Genomic DNA, 19,415 nt, shown 5'->3' on the forward strand with positions numbered 1-19,415 from the left:
AATTCGATAAACAGTCTCAAGTCAAAATAATGACAAGCCCATGGTTGATGCCTGACTCGAGTCCCTCCTGCTTCTCAGTATTTGACCCAAAACATTAACAGCTTTCTCTTTCCATTGTCAATGTTCGACTGGCAAAATTCTTCATGCATTTCTCTTTCTTGTTGTTGTCTTGAAACTCTACGCAGGAAGCGAGCAAATAAAAAAGATCTTTACGGCAAATCTGCAACTAAAGCAACAGTATGTAGGTCCTTCAGACATCAGAGCTACAGATCCTACCCACATATCAGTGAAAGCTGTGAATGAATTTATGACAAGTCAGACACCAAGCTGCACCAGTTTTGTCAAATATTCTGGGACGCGTAGAAATTATATACGAATACGCAATTAACTCCAGCAAAATTCTGATGCTTACACATAACATCAGCCATTGCAAGGACAACTCAAGTCAGCGAATGAACAGACTTGTTTACTGAACACATATTACATCCAGTGGCATAGCTAGTGCTCCCCCTTAACAAATGTTTCAGAAGTAGCACCTTTTCAGCCCAATAGCGCTGAAAAGTCATTTTAAGGAAAGGCACCACGTAAATTCAGTATTTGACTGCAAGTTGTCACCTCATCGATGGACTCTGCACATATGCAAGGAAGTGGTATCAGAGCCAAGGGCACCATGTATGCACACTGTTGACTTACTCCGCCCCGCCCACATCCATGGGAACCTGCACACTGTCACACATGGCTTTTTGCCCGCGAATGTTGTCAGGTGGTGGGTGATGATATTGGATGGCCCTGCCATTTCCCCCAGAGCAGGCCCAGTGAGTTGCAGGGTCCCATCAGCCCAGCCCTGATGGAGAGGGCTGCAGGTAAGGGCCTGTTGGGTTCGAGGTTCAGGGTCACAGGACTGGGGTCAGTCAAAGTTGCAGGTTGAGGGTGCAAGTTCACGGAGCTGGGAACACTTAGAGGAGCAGAAGTCGGCCATTCGGCCAGTCTAGCCTGATGCTCGATTCAATAAGGTTGTGGCATGAGTGGGGGTGGGAAAGAGCTGCCGGCAATAGTCACATACCATTTTAAACAATGCCATGGTTCAAAAACTATCCGGAACTTGGATCTGACTAAAGTCAGGTTCTTGCACAAACAAATGTCACAGACAACAGCCAAAATGCTTACAATGCCTGGATTGTCCACGGTTTATGCATCTACAAGGCACTTCTTCAAGAATTCCAAGAGAAGAAAAGTCTGAATGCACATTTTTAAACATATATTGGCTATACACTGGTTGCATGTTACAAAATCGACTAATAAATAAGTCTGGAAACTTGTGTTCCATATGGGGAATTCATTCTGTAATTTAAACAGATTATGATGCCTATAAAACTGCTGGAAAAGCACCCTCTGTCCCCCCACCAAACAGTGCTTATCGATGCCGTCTTTTTCATGTGCTCTCGTTCCACGACCAGAATCTGACTATACCCCTGATTACACCAGGAAGGAAAGCAGAGTGTTCAAATTTCCATGGTTTACATGCTCTTTCACTGAGAGCCAGGTCACAACCCTGATGGAAAAATGTTTCCCTAAAAAGTAATTAAATAAGAACATTAACCAGTCAATCCAGCGAATTAGTGCAAAATGACAATTAATCAGTTGAAAGCTACTTTAAAGTACTATAGAGCTAAACACAGCACATTTTATGTTTGGTTGATAGAATTACTACTGTAAATGAACTGAAACCCAATTCAAAATTTATCTTTTCTCCTCAAATATTACTTTGCCTTAAATGTGCATACAGGTTCATTAAACCACTACAAATAGAAAGCTTTCCAGATTTTTTTTCCTCACATTTCAGTCACAATTGTACAGATGGCATAAATGTGTCTGCTGCCTTGCCCAGCTGAGGTATTCAAAACTATAAACAATGAAAATTATGAATCTGTTGCTGGAGGACTCAAACTCGAGTACTGTACTGGTCTTCTTCTTCTTTGGCTTGGCGGACGAAGATTTATGGAGGGGTAATGTCCACGTCAGCTGCAGGCTCGTTTGTGGCTGACAAGTCCGATGCGGGACAGGCAGACATGCTCCTGTAAACAACATTAGTACTATGCTAGCAATGTTCTCTCATCCCAATAAGGAGTTAAATTAAGGTTGTTTAATCAATCAATCAATCTCATTGACAACCTCACTGGATTAAGCCCAACATGAACTTCACTTCTTTGGTTTCAAATCACAAGTCAATCTGCCAAGACCATCTCCTCCATTAGATCAGGAGAAACCCCTGACCTGATATGTTAGCTCAATGCTCTCCATCAAAAGCATCTAACCCACACAATATATCCAACAGTTTGCATTTTAGCTGCCTATAATATCCTCGAAAATATACAGCATCTCTAGCACTGCAATGTGTAAAATTACTACAAGGATGCTTAAAACATCTTGTAATCTAGCTGCAAATCAACAGCATTTTAATTTTACTGCTTTTTCAAGAGTTAAAAGGACTGAGGAATGAGTCCAAAAACTATCAGGGGATGGGAGCATGAAACACAGAGTTGGGAATTGAGAAAGGAACAGAAAGAGCAGTTCTGAAAGAAATGTTTTCTTGTTTGTAATTGAGGCCACCAGAGAGGAAATATTTAGGAATTGCATAAAGGAAAGAGCCCATTCTCTAAAAACACCACAAGAATCTCAATTTCACCATTGTTGACTCAAGTGTAAAGAGGAAAATAATGCAGAATTAATAAAACAACAAATGAATAAAATCTCACTTGCTGCTGATCATTACTCTTGGAAACTATCAGGATTACGCCGTTTAAATCACCAAAATCCATCGAGCGGAAAAAGGATCAATGACAAATTCATAAAGGTCTTTGACCTGCATCGCTGGCCAAACAAACAGTAAAAAGTTAAAACCAAAATGAAGATGACATTGTCCAAATAAAACGGAAGCCAGAAAAAAAAAAGTTTACCCAGAGAAGGCGAGGAAACAAATTTTAGCCCCTTTCACACTGGCACTTGAAACCAGGAATTTAGCAGCAATTTACTGGTTCACCAGTATAAATACTCCAAAACCGGAATGGGGGTCCATAAACTTAACAGCCTGGGAAGGTTGTATCAAAGCTAATCTGTTTTGAAATGGCTCCAGTGTGAACAGGTGACCCAGTATTGCTAGGTCCCATTAGTGATGCATTGATGAGTTTCTTGCATGTGTGCAACCTCCTTGGTGGGGGGGGGGGAGGGGGGTGGGGGGGTGGGGGTGGATAGGCAGGTAGTCCTGGATTTTTCTGATTTACCATTGATCAAAAAAAATAATGGTGGCGAGCTCCTCTCGATGAGCGCCTGGAGGAAATCACCAAGTGTATAAAGGACCTTAAGATCTGTCTTTATAAAGCAAATTGAGTAGGCAATTTAAAGAGAATAATTCATAGGGTGAGTGGAAAGGAATGTGAGAAATGGAATTGGGAGCCACCAAATACTAGATGGACTGAATGGCTTCATTCATTGGCATACAAACTGTATAATCTCAGATGAAACCTAGAAGATCTAGGCAAACAATTAATAATATTAACTGGTAAAGGCACGCTACAACATCCAATATATTGTCCCTTGGGCATTAATTTTATGATTAAGATAATCATGATCAAAAGATCTTGGAGGATCTTTCCTGGATCCAACACACCAATGGCATCATGAAGGAAGCACGTCAGCGCCTCTACTTCCTCCGAAATTTGCAGAGGTTTGATATGATACCAGAAACCCTGGCAAATTTCTCGAGGTGTGGTGAAAAATGTACTGACCGGTTGCATCACGGTCTGGAATAAGAGCACCAATACCCTTGAGCATAAAGCCCTCTATACGGGGTAGTGAACACAGCCCAGGACATCATCGGCAAAGCCCTCCCCACCATTTATTGAAAAATATTTTATTTAAATTTTCCATACATCTATTCATATCAAAATACAAAATATAAATGTAATCATATCAAATCCATTATACATGATGGTTTTATAAACCCCCAAAAAGAAAATAAAAATAAAACCCCCTCCCCCCAATTAATAACCCCAATAGGGATAGAAAAGAAGGAAGAGAGAAGGAAAAAGAATACAATTAGTAAAGAAACAAAAAAAAAATCCTGGCTGCCTTTCACTCGATTCTAATCTTTTTCAATTTTATTTATTTATTTCAAGGAGTTAACAAGGTTTCATGAGGTTTAGGAACAGCCATTTATACCTAAAAAATGTAAATATGGGCACAAATTTTTCAAAAATGTATTTTTATTTCTCAAGTTGTATGTAATCTTCTCAAGAGGGATACAGCTGTGAATTTCCACATGCCATCTTTCCAAAGCTAAACAAGAATCTGATTTCCACGTCACTGTCATACATTTTCTTGCAACTGCTAATGCAATTTTTTACAAATTTCTTTTGATATAAATTCAATTTTAATTTTGGTCTTATCCCTGAAATGTAACCCAGTAAAAATAACATTGGATCTTGTGGAAATTTAGTTCCTGTGACTTTCTCCAAAATATTTCCTAATTCTATCCAAAATGGTCTCAATTTTGGACATGGAAAAAAGATCTGACTTCAATCTATTTATTTTTGTGGGATAAGATATAATTTATGTAAAAAATTATATTGAACCAATCTATATCTAGCATTTATTGTATTTGTCATACTATCTAAGCATACATCCGACCAATTTTTCTCCCCAATAATAATATTTAAATCTGTCTCCCACCTCTATCTAGATCTATGAATTTCCTGCTTTTGATTTCCCTTTTGCAAAAATGTACACAGCTAATATAAATTTCTCAATAGATTTATTAAGAATCAAGGCTTTTTTTCACCACTTTTAGGTAATCACATTATTGGGCCCAGTTTCTCTCATAAATATGCTTTTATTTAATAATATTGCATCTTGTATCCTATATTTATTTTTTAATTGTTCAAATGACATTAAATTTCCTCCTTCATAACAATCTTCTACATTTCTAATTCCCTTAGAGAACCAAATATTCAAAAGTTGATTATTTATTGTAAATGGGATGTCTATTTTTGATTCAAAGGCATTTTAGCTAAACCATGGTTCCTTGTTCCCATTTCAGTATTTGCTTTATACCATATATTAATCAAACGCTTCAACATATCACCAAATATTAATCCCAGTTCCCATTTAGATACAAAATCTTCTGGCATCTTTTCTCCAATCTTTTCCATTTCGATCTTAATCCATGCTGGTTTCTCTCCCTCTTCAAAAAAGAGAAATCTCATTTGTGTTGCCTTATAATATTTAAAATTTGGAAGTTGTAGGCCGCCTCCTGGTTCAAATTTTCATGTTAATTTTTCTAAGGAAAGCCTCAACATCTTACCCTTCCAAAGATATTTCCTGTCATATTTACTTAATTCCTGAAAAAAATTCTGTGGTAAGAATATAAGCAATGTTTAAAAATGTATTGCACTCCAGGAAATACATTAATTTTAAATCAATTAACTTTTCCCAATAATGTTATGGCAATTCTATCAATTTTTTTTCAAATCTTCAATTTTCTTAAGGGGAATAATTTATTTTATATAGATTATTTAATTATCTATCCTTATTCCTAATTATTTTATTTGCCATTTAAATTGGAGATATCTTTGATACGGAGTATAGTTACCTCTAGGAAGCGGCATAATTTAACTTTTAACCCAATTTACTTTATAACTGGATACTATCCCATATTCTTTTAATCTTATATTCCTTGCAGTTTATTTAAAAACTTTTAATATCAAAGTCAGATTGAATCAGTTCTGCAAGTTGTTCAATTGCTAAAATAAATAAAGCTGGAGATAATGGACACCCTTGCCTACTAGATCTAGTTAAATGAAAAGGTACAGGTATCTGCCCATTGTTATGACATTATATAAAGCTTTAATCCAATTTTCAAAATTTATCCCAACCCAAATTTTTCAAACACTTTAAACAAAAAGTCCCATTCTAATCTATCAAACACTTTTTCTGCATCTAAAGCCACCGCTTCACTTAAATCCCCCTCTTTGTTTTGTGCTAGACGTATTATACTCAATAATCTGGTCACATTATCTGCTAATTATCTTTTTTTAAAAATCCAGTCTGATCCATATTTATTAACTTTGTTAAAAATTTTGCCAACCTATTTGCTAATATCTTTTGCTACGATTTTATAATCTGTATTTAATAATGAAATAGGTCTATATGATAATGTCTATAAAGCATTATTATTGCTGTGTTAAAAGATTCTGGTAAAGTATGTGTTTCTGCCACCTGTCCTAATACCTCCATAAAAGGGGGGATAAATAAATCTTTAAATTATTTATAAAATTCAGGTGGGAATCCATCTTCTGCTGGAGATTTATTACTTTGTAACAAGCTCAATGCTTCCCTCACTTCTATTGGGGTGAAGTAGGCACCCAGTTCTCTTTGATCTTCCAAATTTAATTTTGGTAAATTTATTTGTGCCAAAAGATTATCTATTTTATCATCATTTTGAGATACTGACTTGAATAACTTTGTACACCATTGAGTACATCTATAGGGTGTGCTGTTATTGGAGAGCAGCAGCAATCATCAAAGACCCACATCTCCCATTACATGCTCTGTTCTCACTGCTGCCATCAGGAAAGAGGTGTAAGTGCCATAAGACTTGCACCACAAAGCTCAGGTACAGCTGCTAACCCTCCACCATCAGACTCCTCAACAACAAACTCAAACAGATGGGCCATTACATTGTCCTTAAAAGATGGGAATTAACTGCCTTTTAATGGCTTCATTGCCTGTGTGAACACAACAAATGCGGCATGGGGGAGTCATTTTCATCCTGGTAACTGCCCTCCAAGGTAGGTAGTATCAGAGCTGATGAGAAACGCATTGGCTCCTGTGTAAAAAGGCTTACCCACCTTCCCAGGACTCTGATGCTGTAATGACGCCAGCTTTTCTTGTTCAGTGTGAATGATCTGAGCTGCCTTTAAACACGGGTTGGTCACACACCAAATAAATGGGATCATTGTATAAGAGACTCATTTAAGGACTCTTATTGGTTTTTCTTTTATTCTCTCTGAATTGCAGTTTGTTTACAGTCATTGTTTGTTCTTCTTTGTTTATGTTTATGCTGTGTATTTATTTTGCACTACCAATTAGTGGTAATTCTGCGGAGCCTGCAGGAAGAGAGAATCTCAGGGTTGTATGGATGTCATGTATGTTTTTTTTTCTTTGGCTTGGCTTCGCGGACGAAGATTTATGGAGGGGGTAAATGTCCACGTCAGCTGCAGGCTCGTTTGTGGCTGACAAGTCCGATGCGGGACAGGCAGGCACGGTTGCAGCGGTTGCAAGGGAAAATTGGTTGGTTGGGGTTGGGTGTTGGGTTTTTCCTCCTTTGCCTTTTGTCAGTGAGGTGGGCTCTGCGGTCTTCTTCAAAGGAGGTTGCTGCCCGCCAAACTGTGAGGTGCCAAGATGCACGGTTTGAGGCGATATCAGCCCACTGGCGGTGGTCAATGTGGCAGGCACCAAGAGATTTCTTTAGGCAGTCCCTGTACCTCTTCTTTGGTGCACCTCTGTCACGGTGGCCAGTGGAGAGCTCACCATATAACACGATCTTGGGAAGGCGATGGTCCTCCATTCTGGAGACGTGACCCACCCAGCGCAGCTGGATCTTCAGCAGTGTGGACTCGATGCTGTCGACCTCTGCCATCTCGAGTACTTCGACGTTAGGGATGAAAGCGCTCCAATGAATGTTGAGGATGGAGCGGAGACAACGCTGGTGGAAGCGTTCTAGGAGCCGTAGGTGATGCCAGTAGAAGACCCATGATTCGGAGCCGAACAGGAGTGTGGGTATGACAACGGCTCTGTATACGCTTATCTTTGTGAGGTTTTTCAGTTGGTTGTTTTTCCAGACTCTTTTGTGTAGTCTTCCAAAGGCGCTATTTGGCTTGGCGAGTCTGTTGTCTATCTCGTTGTCGATCCTTGCATCTGATGAAATGGTGCAGCCGAGATAGGTAAACTGGTTGACCGTTTTGAGTTTTGTGTGCCCGATGGAGATGTGGGGGTATGTACTCTGACAATAAATCTGAATCATGGACAAAAATAAGGTCTGCACCTTTCCCATTTCTTTATTTCATGTGATACGCAAATTACTCTGCACCTCCATTCCTCCCCAAGCTGCAAAACAGAATTTTAACATGAAACAGTAACTGTGCTTTCGCCACCATGGATGCCGTCCGATCCACTGAGTTTCTCCAGCATTATGATTTGCTCTTCACTCTCTGCTGTCTGATTCTATGTTTCAAACATTTTGGGCAAGTTCTATCATCCAATGCTATGCAATAGCCAAATGTGCTGGAAAAACTCAGTAGGTCATGCAGCATCTATTGGAAGTAAAAGGTACCCAATGTTTCATGCCTGGACTCTTCGGTAGGCATTAACTTACCCTATGCTGTTCTCTGTTTTGCTCCTCCCTGTGCCTTCCCACATTTTTTTTATTATTACAATATTTTTTCCCATCCTTTTCAGTCCTTGAAGACCAAAACAAGGCAAGGGTAAATGAAAGGATATTTAATTAACTAAAACAGTGGCTCTCAGCCCATGGTGATCAATGGGTTTGTTATCTGTTGTCCATGGTGACACAGCATAAAGACAAACTTTACTTATAATAGTAAGAATTTTTTTTTTTAATGTGCAAAAGTGGAAATTTGATCACAAAAATTAAAACTTTCCCACCAAAACAAAATCCATTCAATTGTCTGGGAAGAGACTAGTTCTCACCAGTACATCTACACCAGTGGTCCATGGGTTTGAGATGGGAATACTGAGGTGCATGTGGGTGAGAAAAGGTTGACTACCACTCATCTGAATGTTAATTTAAGGTTGGCAATTGATTAACTGGTCATATTCAAATTGCTTTACATGGGAGATTGCTTTCTACAAATTGGTTGTCTTGTTTTCTCCATGACAATAGTGGCTTAACCTCAAACCGATTATGATGTGTTCTGGAAAGCTCAGAGCTTGTGAAGAGCACTTCATAGACTCTCACTTTGTTTCAAACCAGGAATTGAGGGCGTACAGTATGAGGGGAAGGCAAGATCCAGAGCAACTCCTGACCAGAATAAAGAAAAAATCTTGGCCCATGATTCCTGGAACACCATGAAGGGTATAGACTGGCAAGACTGGCTGGCAGGAGCTGAAGGTCACATTGCCCTTCACAAAATCAATCTTTTTACCTGTTTGAATTCATAAACTTCTGACTGAATAGCAATGGCAACGTTGCTACAAGGATCTGCCCTTGCGTCATTTTTATTAAAACTTCTGCCTGCAAAATTTCACTTCAATAAAAATAATGCTTTTCCTTAACTGCAAAGGAGTGGGGACAAACTGGCTTCAATTGACAAGTCTGATGTTGCTCACAGAAATAGCTTTTACTGCTGCAAAAAAAAGCATAAAAGGAATCCTCACAAATTACATTCTGGAGTCAGAGAGCAGGTGGAGACTGAGCCAGAATTTACAAAGTTCAGTACAAGGAACAAGAAAAACGCTTAAAAAAAAACATGGAAATGGCAGTTAGAAAATTTCAACTTAAACAACACATGGCTGTTGTCTAAACCTTTTAAAACGTTGTGAATTTTAATTTTAATGAGATCCCCTCAATAGAAACTTGTGCAAATCACCAGTTTCACCAATGCAGGAATCAATATGTTGAACCTGCGTCATATCAGGTTGATCCCCTCTTTCTTCTCTCTTTAAATGCTATACACAAAAGTGAAGAAACTCAACAGGTCACACCTAATATTTCAAGAAACTGCTGAGTAGACCGAACTCAATGTGAATTCTGAAAGTAACAATCAAATCTCGAGTCTGCTTCTTTAAGTGGTAGCTGCTGCAATCTGAACTTGGTGGACAGTGTTCCATTTTGATATACTTTCCGTCATACTCTGGGCATGATCTGGACAATGGAACCTCTTATTTGGGAAGAAAATCCAAATGCTGCATTACAATTTGTAAAATATTCATTATCTTATTTCTGCTGTCAAAGTTCATAAGTAAGAAAATTCATTTTTATTTTTAAAAACACACACAACAAATTGCCTGCAGAGTGAAAACCAACTCTGGTTTAAGTCAAAGAAAGAACATTTAATTCCTTAAAGGGTATAGACAGATCAATATATTTGCACGCAGACAATTTGAAGTGACGGCTGTTTGTCACAGTCTCATGTTTCAATCAGCTTTGCATCGCTAAGTTCCACAATTCTACACTGGTGTATACCAGAGACATAGATAGGCATTTTACTTTTAGCGATTGTACTTGGATAGCAATTCCCAATATATTTTGCCTTGTCAAATTGTTCATGGTCCAAGTGAACCATCCAGTGGTGCCCAAACATCATCATTCTCTTCAGGGTAATTGCTGTAAAGGGATATTCACATATTACAATGCACTCTCGCGCCATGATACACTTTAAATCAACCATTGAACCTGTTAGACAACAGCACTAAAATAAAGACCCTATCAAATTAGAATAACAACTTGAACATATTTAAAAACAAATTTCATTGATTTTTGAGCAAGGAAGCAAAGAGAGAACACAATACTTTGGAAATGAAGTAGAGAATGGCATTGAGCCTGGTGTGACAGTGCTATTCATTTATTCCAAGTCAATGTACACTTTGCACAGACTTCAATATATTTATTTTCTCATAAATATCTGATGTTCTTTTGAAAGCTGAAATACTAACATCTTTTCAAGTAGTACGTTCCAAATCGTAACAGAATTTCTGCAGTATTCTGTGTTCCTGGACTTGCATCAACGTTACATGATAACATTAATCAAAACTTGGTTGTTCCAAATTCCTACTTCAAAAATTAGTGGAAGCCAACAATCTAAAATGCAAAAGTTCACATAACTGGCCATTAATTGTCCTCAATTTAATCGAACAAAAATCACAAATCAACTTTTCCAAATCCATGCCACCTCCAATTTGTTCTCATACCCCCCCCCATCTTCCTCAATCGTGCATAGTGTCACGGCCGTCAATGACGGAGGGAGGAAACTTGGTTTGAAAATGAGCAAATTGTTTACGTCAGAGCCAAGTCTGAAACCATCTTTTATTGAACCAAGTGAGATGCAGGACTGGTCACGGTGGCTGCTGGAAAGCACATGCAGATAGTCTTGCCCACAAGGAATCTTTTGAGTCCTCATTCTCAACATAGGGTGGCAGTGTCCTAGGGTCTCCTTCTTTCGCCTTGTTTTCCTTAATCATCTGGAGCCTGATTTCTTTCCCCTCTCATTCAGCCTGCATTATTTTTTGCATCCTCTCCCTGTTACTCCCTTGCTTTCTATTCCCTTCATTTTCTCCCTCATCATTAATTTTAGCAAAGATGACTGGCTTGGTTTAGTCTGTAACATGTTTGAGTTTCAAGTGGAACATTTAACGTGGGCTCAGTGCTGTTTTGAAATATTAGCAGAACAGAGGGTGACACCAGTCACTAATGGATAGAAGAGAAAAAGATCCCCCTCTCTCTGGTAAGGTCGTGGGCAAGAGACCTAAGAGAGGAACAAGTTTGAATAAACATCTTTCCTGATTAACTGCGTCCGGTGCATTGATTTAGTGGTGCTGTTGTAGCAGACCCCACTCTTATCCATAATTGATTGGAAACTAATCTATGGTCACTGGACCCAAAATGTTCACATACACGTTTTACCTCTCTAACCATTACAGCATCGAAATAGGCCAACTCATACATAATATATATTAATTTTTTGCAAAGGTCACCACCAAAAACTGACATTTTTGGCTTATTTGGGAAAGATAGATCCTATTTTACAATGTAACAGAAGAGAGTTCATGAACATTGAGCTATAAACAGAGAAGAAAGAGGGGATCAACCTGATATGACCCAGGTTCAACATATTGATTCCTGCATTGGTGAAATTGGTGATTTGCACAAGTTTCTATTGAGGGGATCTCATTAAAATTTAAAATTCACAACGTTTTAAAAGGTTTAGACAACAGCCATGTTGGGATATTGAGAAAGAGAGGGTCATGGTCTCAACTTGTAGCGCAAGAGATTTAGAACCAAAATGAGGAGAATTGTTTTCAGTGATGAACCTGTGGAATTCATTACCACAGGGGCAGTAGTGGCACATTGCTAATTATTTTAGAGCAATACATTTCAGAAGCAAAACGTTTCAGGATTTAGTGGAAAATAGGAATATGGAATCGAGACAAAGGATCAGCCAAGATAGAAATAAATTGCAGAGCATGTTCAAAGGGATTAATGGCCTACTCTTGTACTTGTTAATTAACAATGAACATCTGTATTTGCTGGCAGGTTTTGACTCAAGATGGATAGAGCTTGTTTGGGGCATCAAAATAATTTCGACAGAACAGTTTGAAAATTCTCCTGCTGCATTTTTTTTAAACTATATTTTACCCAGTAAAAGCACTGATGGCCTCACTTTGATTAATCCATTGTACACAACCAGAACAGTGTTTAGTATGTCACTAGAAGACAGCTAGTGGTTGGGAGGGGAAATCAGAAATGAAAATGGCTGCATGAACATGAAATTTGGATCTTCAAAATCTTTTGGTCTCTGTTGATTTTGTGGAATTTATTTCCAATGTCAGCTATGTACCCTCTGAAGGGCTAAATCCCAGAACTTATGCAATTCTGCTGGAAATATTATTACTTTGCAACTTTTCATAGCCACATGACTGCAACTCTACCACCAGGGACTTGCTTCCCCATTTTTCTGCAAGTGTTTAAATATACATCAAATTTATGCAAAATGAGGCAACATTCTCCAAAGGCCAAATAGCTGCATCCCAGCTGCTTGAGAAACAGCCATATGACTCCCTACTGTGGGTGGGTCATTGCAACAGAAGTCAATCAGGCAAATTCTACAGTAACAACAATTTCAATCAAGTATATTTTGACATTTTATTTAACACATCACACATTGAGGAGGAGAATGATTACAGCAAAACTTAACAGTATTAATAACTAAACTATTAGTGTCTATATATTGTCAATTTTTCTTTAATGATGCTTTTTGGGAACAAACTTTCAAATGAAATTAGTATTTCAATAAAACTATTCATTTTGTAGTCTGGGATGTGCAACTGGAACACTGGCTCCAATTCTAATTATACTAATTAATTTTTAGGGTAAAGATACAAGGAGATGCAGATTATGTGAGCAACCTCAATGAAAAATTACGAAGCAGTAACATCTGGAATTCTGCTGAGATGTTTCGGATTCAGCACACTTCAGACCTCCATGTAGAGAAGCCACTGACGTAGGCAGCAATGGGGAAAAACCCACAATATCAGAGATCAGATAGCTTTTGAGGATCTAAATTTCTGGTGTGAATACATTCATGCAGCCATTTTCATTTTTGATTTTCCCTCTTCAGATTAAATTTTAAAGATATTTCCTGTCTATTTTGCCATGCAATAATCCTGTATGCCTAGAAATATAAAGAACACTAATTAATTATGAGGATATATTAAATTCCCATCATAACAATCATTCAGAAATATTAGAATAAAGGCAGATAAAAGTAATTCTTTTTGAGAGAGATTACATTTTATCCATTCCATTGAGTTAGTGGCTATTCAATATTGTCACATCTATTCACTTTTAAATCAATAACACTGTGAAAGTCTTACGCCATAGTGCTAAAGGTTTCTCTTCAATCTCAGAGCTGTTCAAACATACTGTACCTGCTTTAACATTTACACTTGGACACAGGAAAGCTTGGAAACTGGATGCACAGAGCTCACTCACAGTCCCCATCACTCGGTTCAAGGTTTTTATAATCCAAGAGATGTCAAATACATTTATTCCAGTGGTTACAGCTATCCCCTCCAGAGTCTTCACAGAATCATTTAATGTCAGCCTTGAAGTTCTCCCTTAAACAAGGAAATGCTATATATAGTGGGAAACCATATGACTGTCTTTTAATGTACTGCCGCAGCAGACTGTCAGTAATCGGATTTTACTGGCCAAACAACCCAGGAAAATATTTCCAAATTACCAAGTATTACAACGTCACTGCCCGACAACCTGCCTCACTCTTCATTCAGCCAATCAGGTACATACAGAGGAAAAGCACAATCCAAGCTACAATTAAGCAAATACCTCAAATGAATTGGAATTAAACATAGACAACCAGATCTCCAAGCAACATCTCCTAAAGCTGCATTCCATAAAATGTTCTTCCTGGATGTCAATTTTAAAGGAGGATTCTATATTCACCTTCTAAACCTTTTTGGTATCATGTTCACTGTTGCTTAGCAACTCAATTTTGTTACACAAAATGAACATACCAAATGTACCATCAGGATTCTAACAAAGGGTTTCTTAAAACTGCAAGAATTGAAGACTTCTAGTTTTAAAAAAAATAAAGAGATTATGACTAGAACTTGCATCAAAAGAAGGAATAACTAACCATGAAGCACATGATTCTGAGCTTCCTGCTTTTAAAGTAGAAGGAACCATCCTTATCCAATTTTCACAGAAGATTGGATCTCAATAACAAGTTTTCAGCAAGCAACTTGACAATGTGTTAAACCACTGACCATATTTAATAGCCGCAGGATGCATCCCTCCAAATCACACATGTCAAACTCTGGCCCAATTATATTTGGCCCGCAAGATCATTTCAAAAATGTATTAGAGGTGGCCCGCTGGCCGCCGCGCCAGTATAGCGCATGCACAGCTAATACTACAAATCCCAGAATGCATTGGCATCAGCCCGCTAATCGCCCCCACCTCCTCTGTTTACGTTGCAGGGTCTCACCGTGGACTCTGGTTTTGGGGCCTGGCCGGTGTCAGGGGAAGCCAAGGCCGCTTCCCAGCGCCCAGAACCGGAGGCCTCGGGCCTGACCTCGCCAGGACCGTTGCCCACTCCCCCTCCCTGCCGCAGGCCGACCCGCGACTCACGGTGACGGGGCCGCTGATCCGCCGAGATGCCGCCCTGCAGCGAGAGCCGATGCCCCCGCACTGTCGTTGTCCAACCCGATCGCCCGCAAACCCCGCCCTCCCGCACACAGGCCTGAGTAAGGATTATGAACTTTAATCTCAGGATAAAACGATCTTCCAATAGTTTCATGTCACAGTGATAAATATATTCCTGGTTAAAAATGGTCCTGCACCTGGATACAAGCTCGTTAGGCATAAAACTTGAAAAGTGTGTCAATCAAAGGATATCTGTACCAATGGAAAAAGGGCATGGCAAATAACCCTGCTCGAGTTCATGCCCACAATCAGTCACCCATTTGATGGTTTCAGGAATCATGTTATTCTCCCACATTCTCAATAGCCCTCAGATTTTACTATTTGACAGCACACTAGCAACATTGGACAAATCCTCTATAGAGAAATATTATTTATTGAATATTTTATTTCTCATTTGTTAATGCTTCTGGAAAGAGTTTATCCAAAACTATTATTAAACATTTATTTTAATAAGAAAAAGTTTAACGTTACATAGGTTGAAAGAAGAGAAAACATGCAGATGTTGTTGAAAATTTTCAATAAATATTTAGTTCAAGTTTTTAATTTTGGCCCTCCGTGAATTGGAGTTTGACACCCCTGCTCTAAATGAACAAAGAATTACAGGGAGCAAGCATATTTCTACCCGAAAAAGGTAAAAGCACTAACAAAATAAATAAACCGTACTTACACAAGTTCACTTTTCAATGCACATTTATTCATTTTGATTTTTTTTCCTGCAAAATAATCACTAAATATAAAGTAGCTGTGGTCAGTGATTGTCAAGTGTTTCTACTCCCCTCCCAAGACTGGTTTCAGTGTTTCATCTATGGACTCAACTCCAAAGGAACAACTGCACCACAGTTATCCCACTCAACATATGTCAATTGGATCACCACTAAAGTTTACCTCAACATCAAAATGATATACTGGTAAAGGAAAGGGAGCACCAAAACCTCTCCAAACACACTCTTCCTTAAAAATAAGAGATTTCACACAATGTTTCTACTGCTTTAAATAAAATGCCAAGCTATAGAGCACGAAATATCAAACTAAAGGGAGCTTTCAGCGGGCAAGAAAGCTATGGCTATTGTGTAGCTGCAAAAACAGACAGCGTCCAGTGCTCATACAGAGCTCCTGACATAGCAAGTTTATTTATAGTTTAGGCAGAGTTTTCAGACAAAGGCATTGCACAGCATGCAACTGTAACGAGAACTGTGGCACAATGCCACAAGATGCATCTCCACTCTTCCAACTAATTGTATCACAAGTTCTCTGTCAACCATTGTAAAAGGGGCCCCACATTAACAAACAGAAATCAAAATTTCAGAACATCTTTCTGCACCTTTCTTTGGTACCTTTTGCAGAACTAGAAATAGTTAATTATGCACCATCCTCCCCGAAAGTGTTAATGATGCCTGTGTGACAGCAACAAAATGCACAGTTAAAATTGAGTACCATCAGAAAGAAATTTCCTAGCAACAGAAAATTGAGATTGTGTAAATCATTAACATTGGAGCTGGCTTAATTGATCCACAACACCCTTATAATTGATGTGCAAAGCTCCACATTGTATTAGCAGTTAGAACCTTCTGTAGGGTCGCACTGATTTAAAACATACACAAGGCCTTCACTGTAAATTCCACGTCAATTGAAGATGGAGCTGCCTGCAGTATTCCAACCAATCATCTAAAAGCATAACACAACAATAAGGAAATACAAGATTAAATAATGTAATAAAAAGCAGTCACCAAGTTTACCTTCAGACTTTCGTTATCAGAGAACTTTATTAGAAACCATGATATTCTTATTTGCAGCTAGGATTTCTTTGAAGAATCGTTTCTGCAGGGTTCTTCAAATATTCAACAGGATTCCAACAGCTGAAGTATTGTGGAAAAACTGCAAATAGATCAATATTCTGATTTCTTATTAATGAAATTATCATAATTAGGAATGTGTTTTATGGAAACATATTAAAATTACTGATCTCTGCTTTAACATCCACGATTTTCGAGTGGTTATAATCAGAAGTCTTTCAGATATAAAACTAAAACCAAATAGAAAATACTGTAATTCCTCTTTACTGATAAGTATTCACCATTTTAAACAAAATTGTGCTTTTTCAATAAATAATTCTACTTGAACAATTCTTTCCACAATCAATATCAAATGCCCAATTTTAAATTGCTTGAACTGAAGAAGGTCATGCAGCTTTCCTCAAAGCCCATGCAAGTTAAATAGGGATACTGAATGCGACTTCATAATGACCACTGTGGTGCAAATGGGATTTCCTTTCAACCTTACTGATGAAAAGTAAGATTAAAAATGGAATATTTTAATTGAGAATTAATTCTTCTTTTCTTTGGCTTGGCTTCGCGGACGAAGATTTATGGAGGGGGTAAAAAGTCCACGTCAGCTGCAGGCTCGTTTGTGGCTGACGTCCGATGCGGGACAGGCAGACACGGTTGCAGCGGTTGCAGGGGAAAATTGGTTGGTTGGGGTTGGGTGTTGGGTTTTTCCTCCTTTGCCTTTTGTCAGTGAGGTGGGCTCTGCGGTCTTCTTCAAAGGAGGTTGCTGCCCGCCAAACTGTGAGGCGCCAAGATGCACGGTTTGAGGCGTTATCAGCCCACTGGCGGTGGTCAATGTGGCAGGCACCAAGAGATTTCTTTAGGCAGTCCTTGTACCTTTTCTTTGGTGCACCTCTGTCACGGTGGCCAGTGGAGAGCTCGCCATATAACACGATCTTGGGAAGGCGATGGTCCTCCATTCTGGAGACGTGACCCATCCAGCGCAGCTGGATCTTCAGCAGCTTGGACTCGATGCTGTCGACCTCTCCCATCTCGAGTACTTCGACGTTAGGGATGAAAGCGCTCCAATGGATGTTGAGGATGGAGCGGATACAACGCTGGTGGAAGCGTTCTAGGAGCAGTAGGTGGTGCCGGTAGAGGACCCATGATTCGGAGCCGAACAGGAGTGTGGGTATGACAACGGCTCTGTATACGCTTATCTTTGTGAGGTTTTTCAGTTGGTTGTTTTTCCAGACTCTTTTGTGTAGTCTTCCAAAGGCGCTATTTGTCTTGGCGAGTCTGTTGTCTATCTCGTTGTCGATCCTTGCATCTGATGAAATGGTGCAGCCGAGATAGGTAAACTGGTTGACCGTTTTGAGTTTTGTGTGCCCGATGGAGATGTGGGGGAGCTGGCTGATGGAGGACCTCAGTTTTCTTCAGGCTGACTTCCAGGCCAAACATTTTGGCAGTTTCCGCAAAGCAGGACGTCAAGCGCTGAAGAGCTGGCTCTGAATGGGCAACTAAAGCGGCATCGTCTGCAAAGAGTAGTTCACGGACAAGTTTCTCTTGTGTCTTGGTGTGAGCTTGCAGGCGCCTCAGATTGAAGAGACTGCCATCCGTGCGGTACCGGATGTAAACAGCGTCTTCATTGTTGGGGTCTTTCATGGCTTGGTTCAGCATCATGCTGAAGAAGATTGAAAAGAGGGTTGGTGCGAGAACACAGCCTTGCTTCACGCCATTGTTAATGGAGAAGGGTTCAGAGAGCTCATTGCTGTATCTGACCCGACCTTGTTGGTTTTCGTGCAGTTGGATAATCATGTTGAGGAACTTTGGGGGACATCCGATGCGCTCTAGTATTTGCCAAAGCCCTTTCCTGCTCACGGTGTCGAAGGCTTTGGTGAGGTCAACAAAGGTGATGTAGAGTCCTTTGTTTTGTTCTCTGCACTTTTCTTGGAGCTGTCTGAGGGCAAAGACCATGTCAGTAGTTCCTCTGTTTGCGCGAAAGCCGCACTGTAATTCTGGGAGAATATTCTCGGTGACACTAGGTATTATTCTATTTAGTAGAATCCTAGCGAAGATTTTGCCTGCAATGGAGAGCAACGTGATTCCCCTGTAGTTTGAGCAGTCTGATTTCTCGCCTTTGTTTTTGTACAGGGTGATGATGGTGGCATCACGAAGATCCTGAGGCAGTTTTCCTTGGTCCCAACAAAGCTTGAAAAACTCATGCAGTTTGGCATGCAGAGTTTTGCCGCCAGCCTTCCAGACCTCTGGGGGGATTCCATCCATACCTGCTGCTTTGCCACTTTTCAGTTGTTCGATTGCCTTATATGTCTCATCCAGGGTGAGAACCTCATCCAGCTCTAGCGTTAGGGGCTGTTGAGGGAGCTGGAGCAGGGCGGAATCTTGGACTGAGCGGTTGGCACTGAAAAGAGATTGGAAGTGTTCTGACCATCGGTTGAGGATGGAGATCTTGTCGCTGAGGAGGACTTTGCCGTCTGAGCTGCGCAGCGGGCTTTGGACTTGGGGTGAGGGGCCGTACACAGCCTTTAGAGCCTCGTAGAAACCCCTGAAGTCGCCAATGTCCGCGCTGAGCTGGGTTCGTTTGGCGAGGCTAGTCCACCACTCATTTTGGA

General features: G+C 39.7%; 1 protein-coding gene across 3 annotated transcripts in view; it reads right to left on the reverse strand.

Moving 5' to 3' along the window:
- cyth1b (cytohesin 1b) overlaps positions 1–19,415 on the reverse strand; it is a 196,899-nt gene that overhangs the window by 141,001 nt on the left and 36,483 nt on the right. Inside the window, exon 1 of one of the 3 annotated variants that reach the window (XM_069930012.1) lies at positions 13,723–13,946. The exons of the other annotated variants lie outside the window; for them this stretch is intronic. Coding sequence (XP_069786113.1) covers positions 13,723–13,795 — 73 coding nt within the window. The 5' untranslated portion in view covers positions 13,796–13,946. Of the gene's footprint in view, positions 1–13,722; positions 13,947–19,415 lie in introns of those variants that run through there. 3 annotated transcript variants of the gene reach the window in all.

Source organism: Narcine bancroftii, chromosome 3 (assembly GCF_036971445.1).
Source record: "Narcine bancroftii isolate sNarBan1 chromosome 3, sNarBan1.hap1, whole genome shotgun sequence".
Classification (NCBI taxonomy): domain Eukaryota; kingdom Metazoa; phylum Chordata; class Chondrichthyes; order Torpediniformes; family Narcinidae; genus Narcine; species Narcine bancroftii.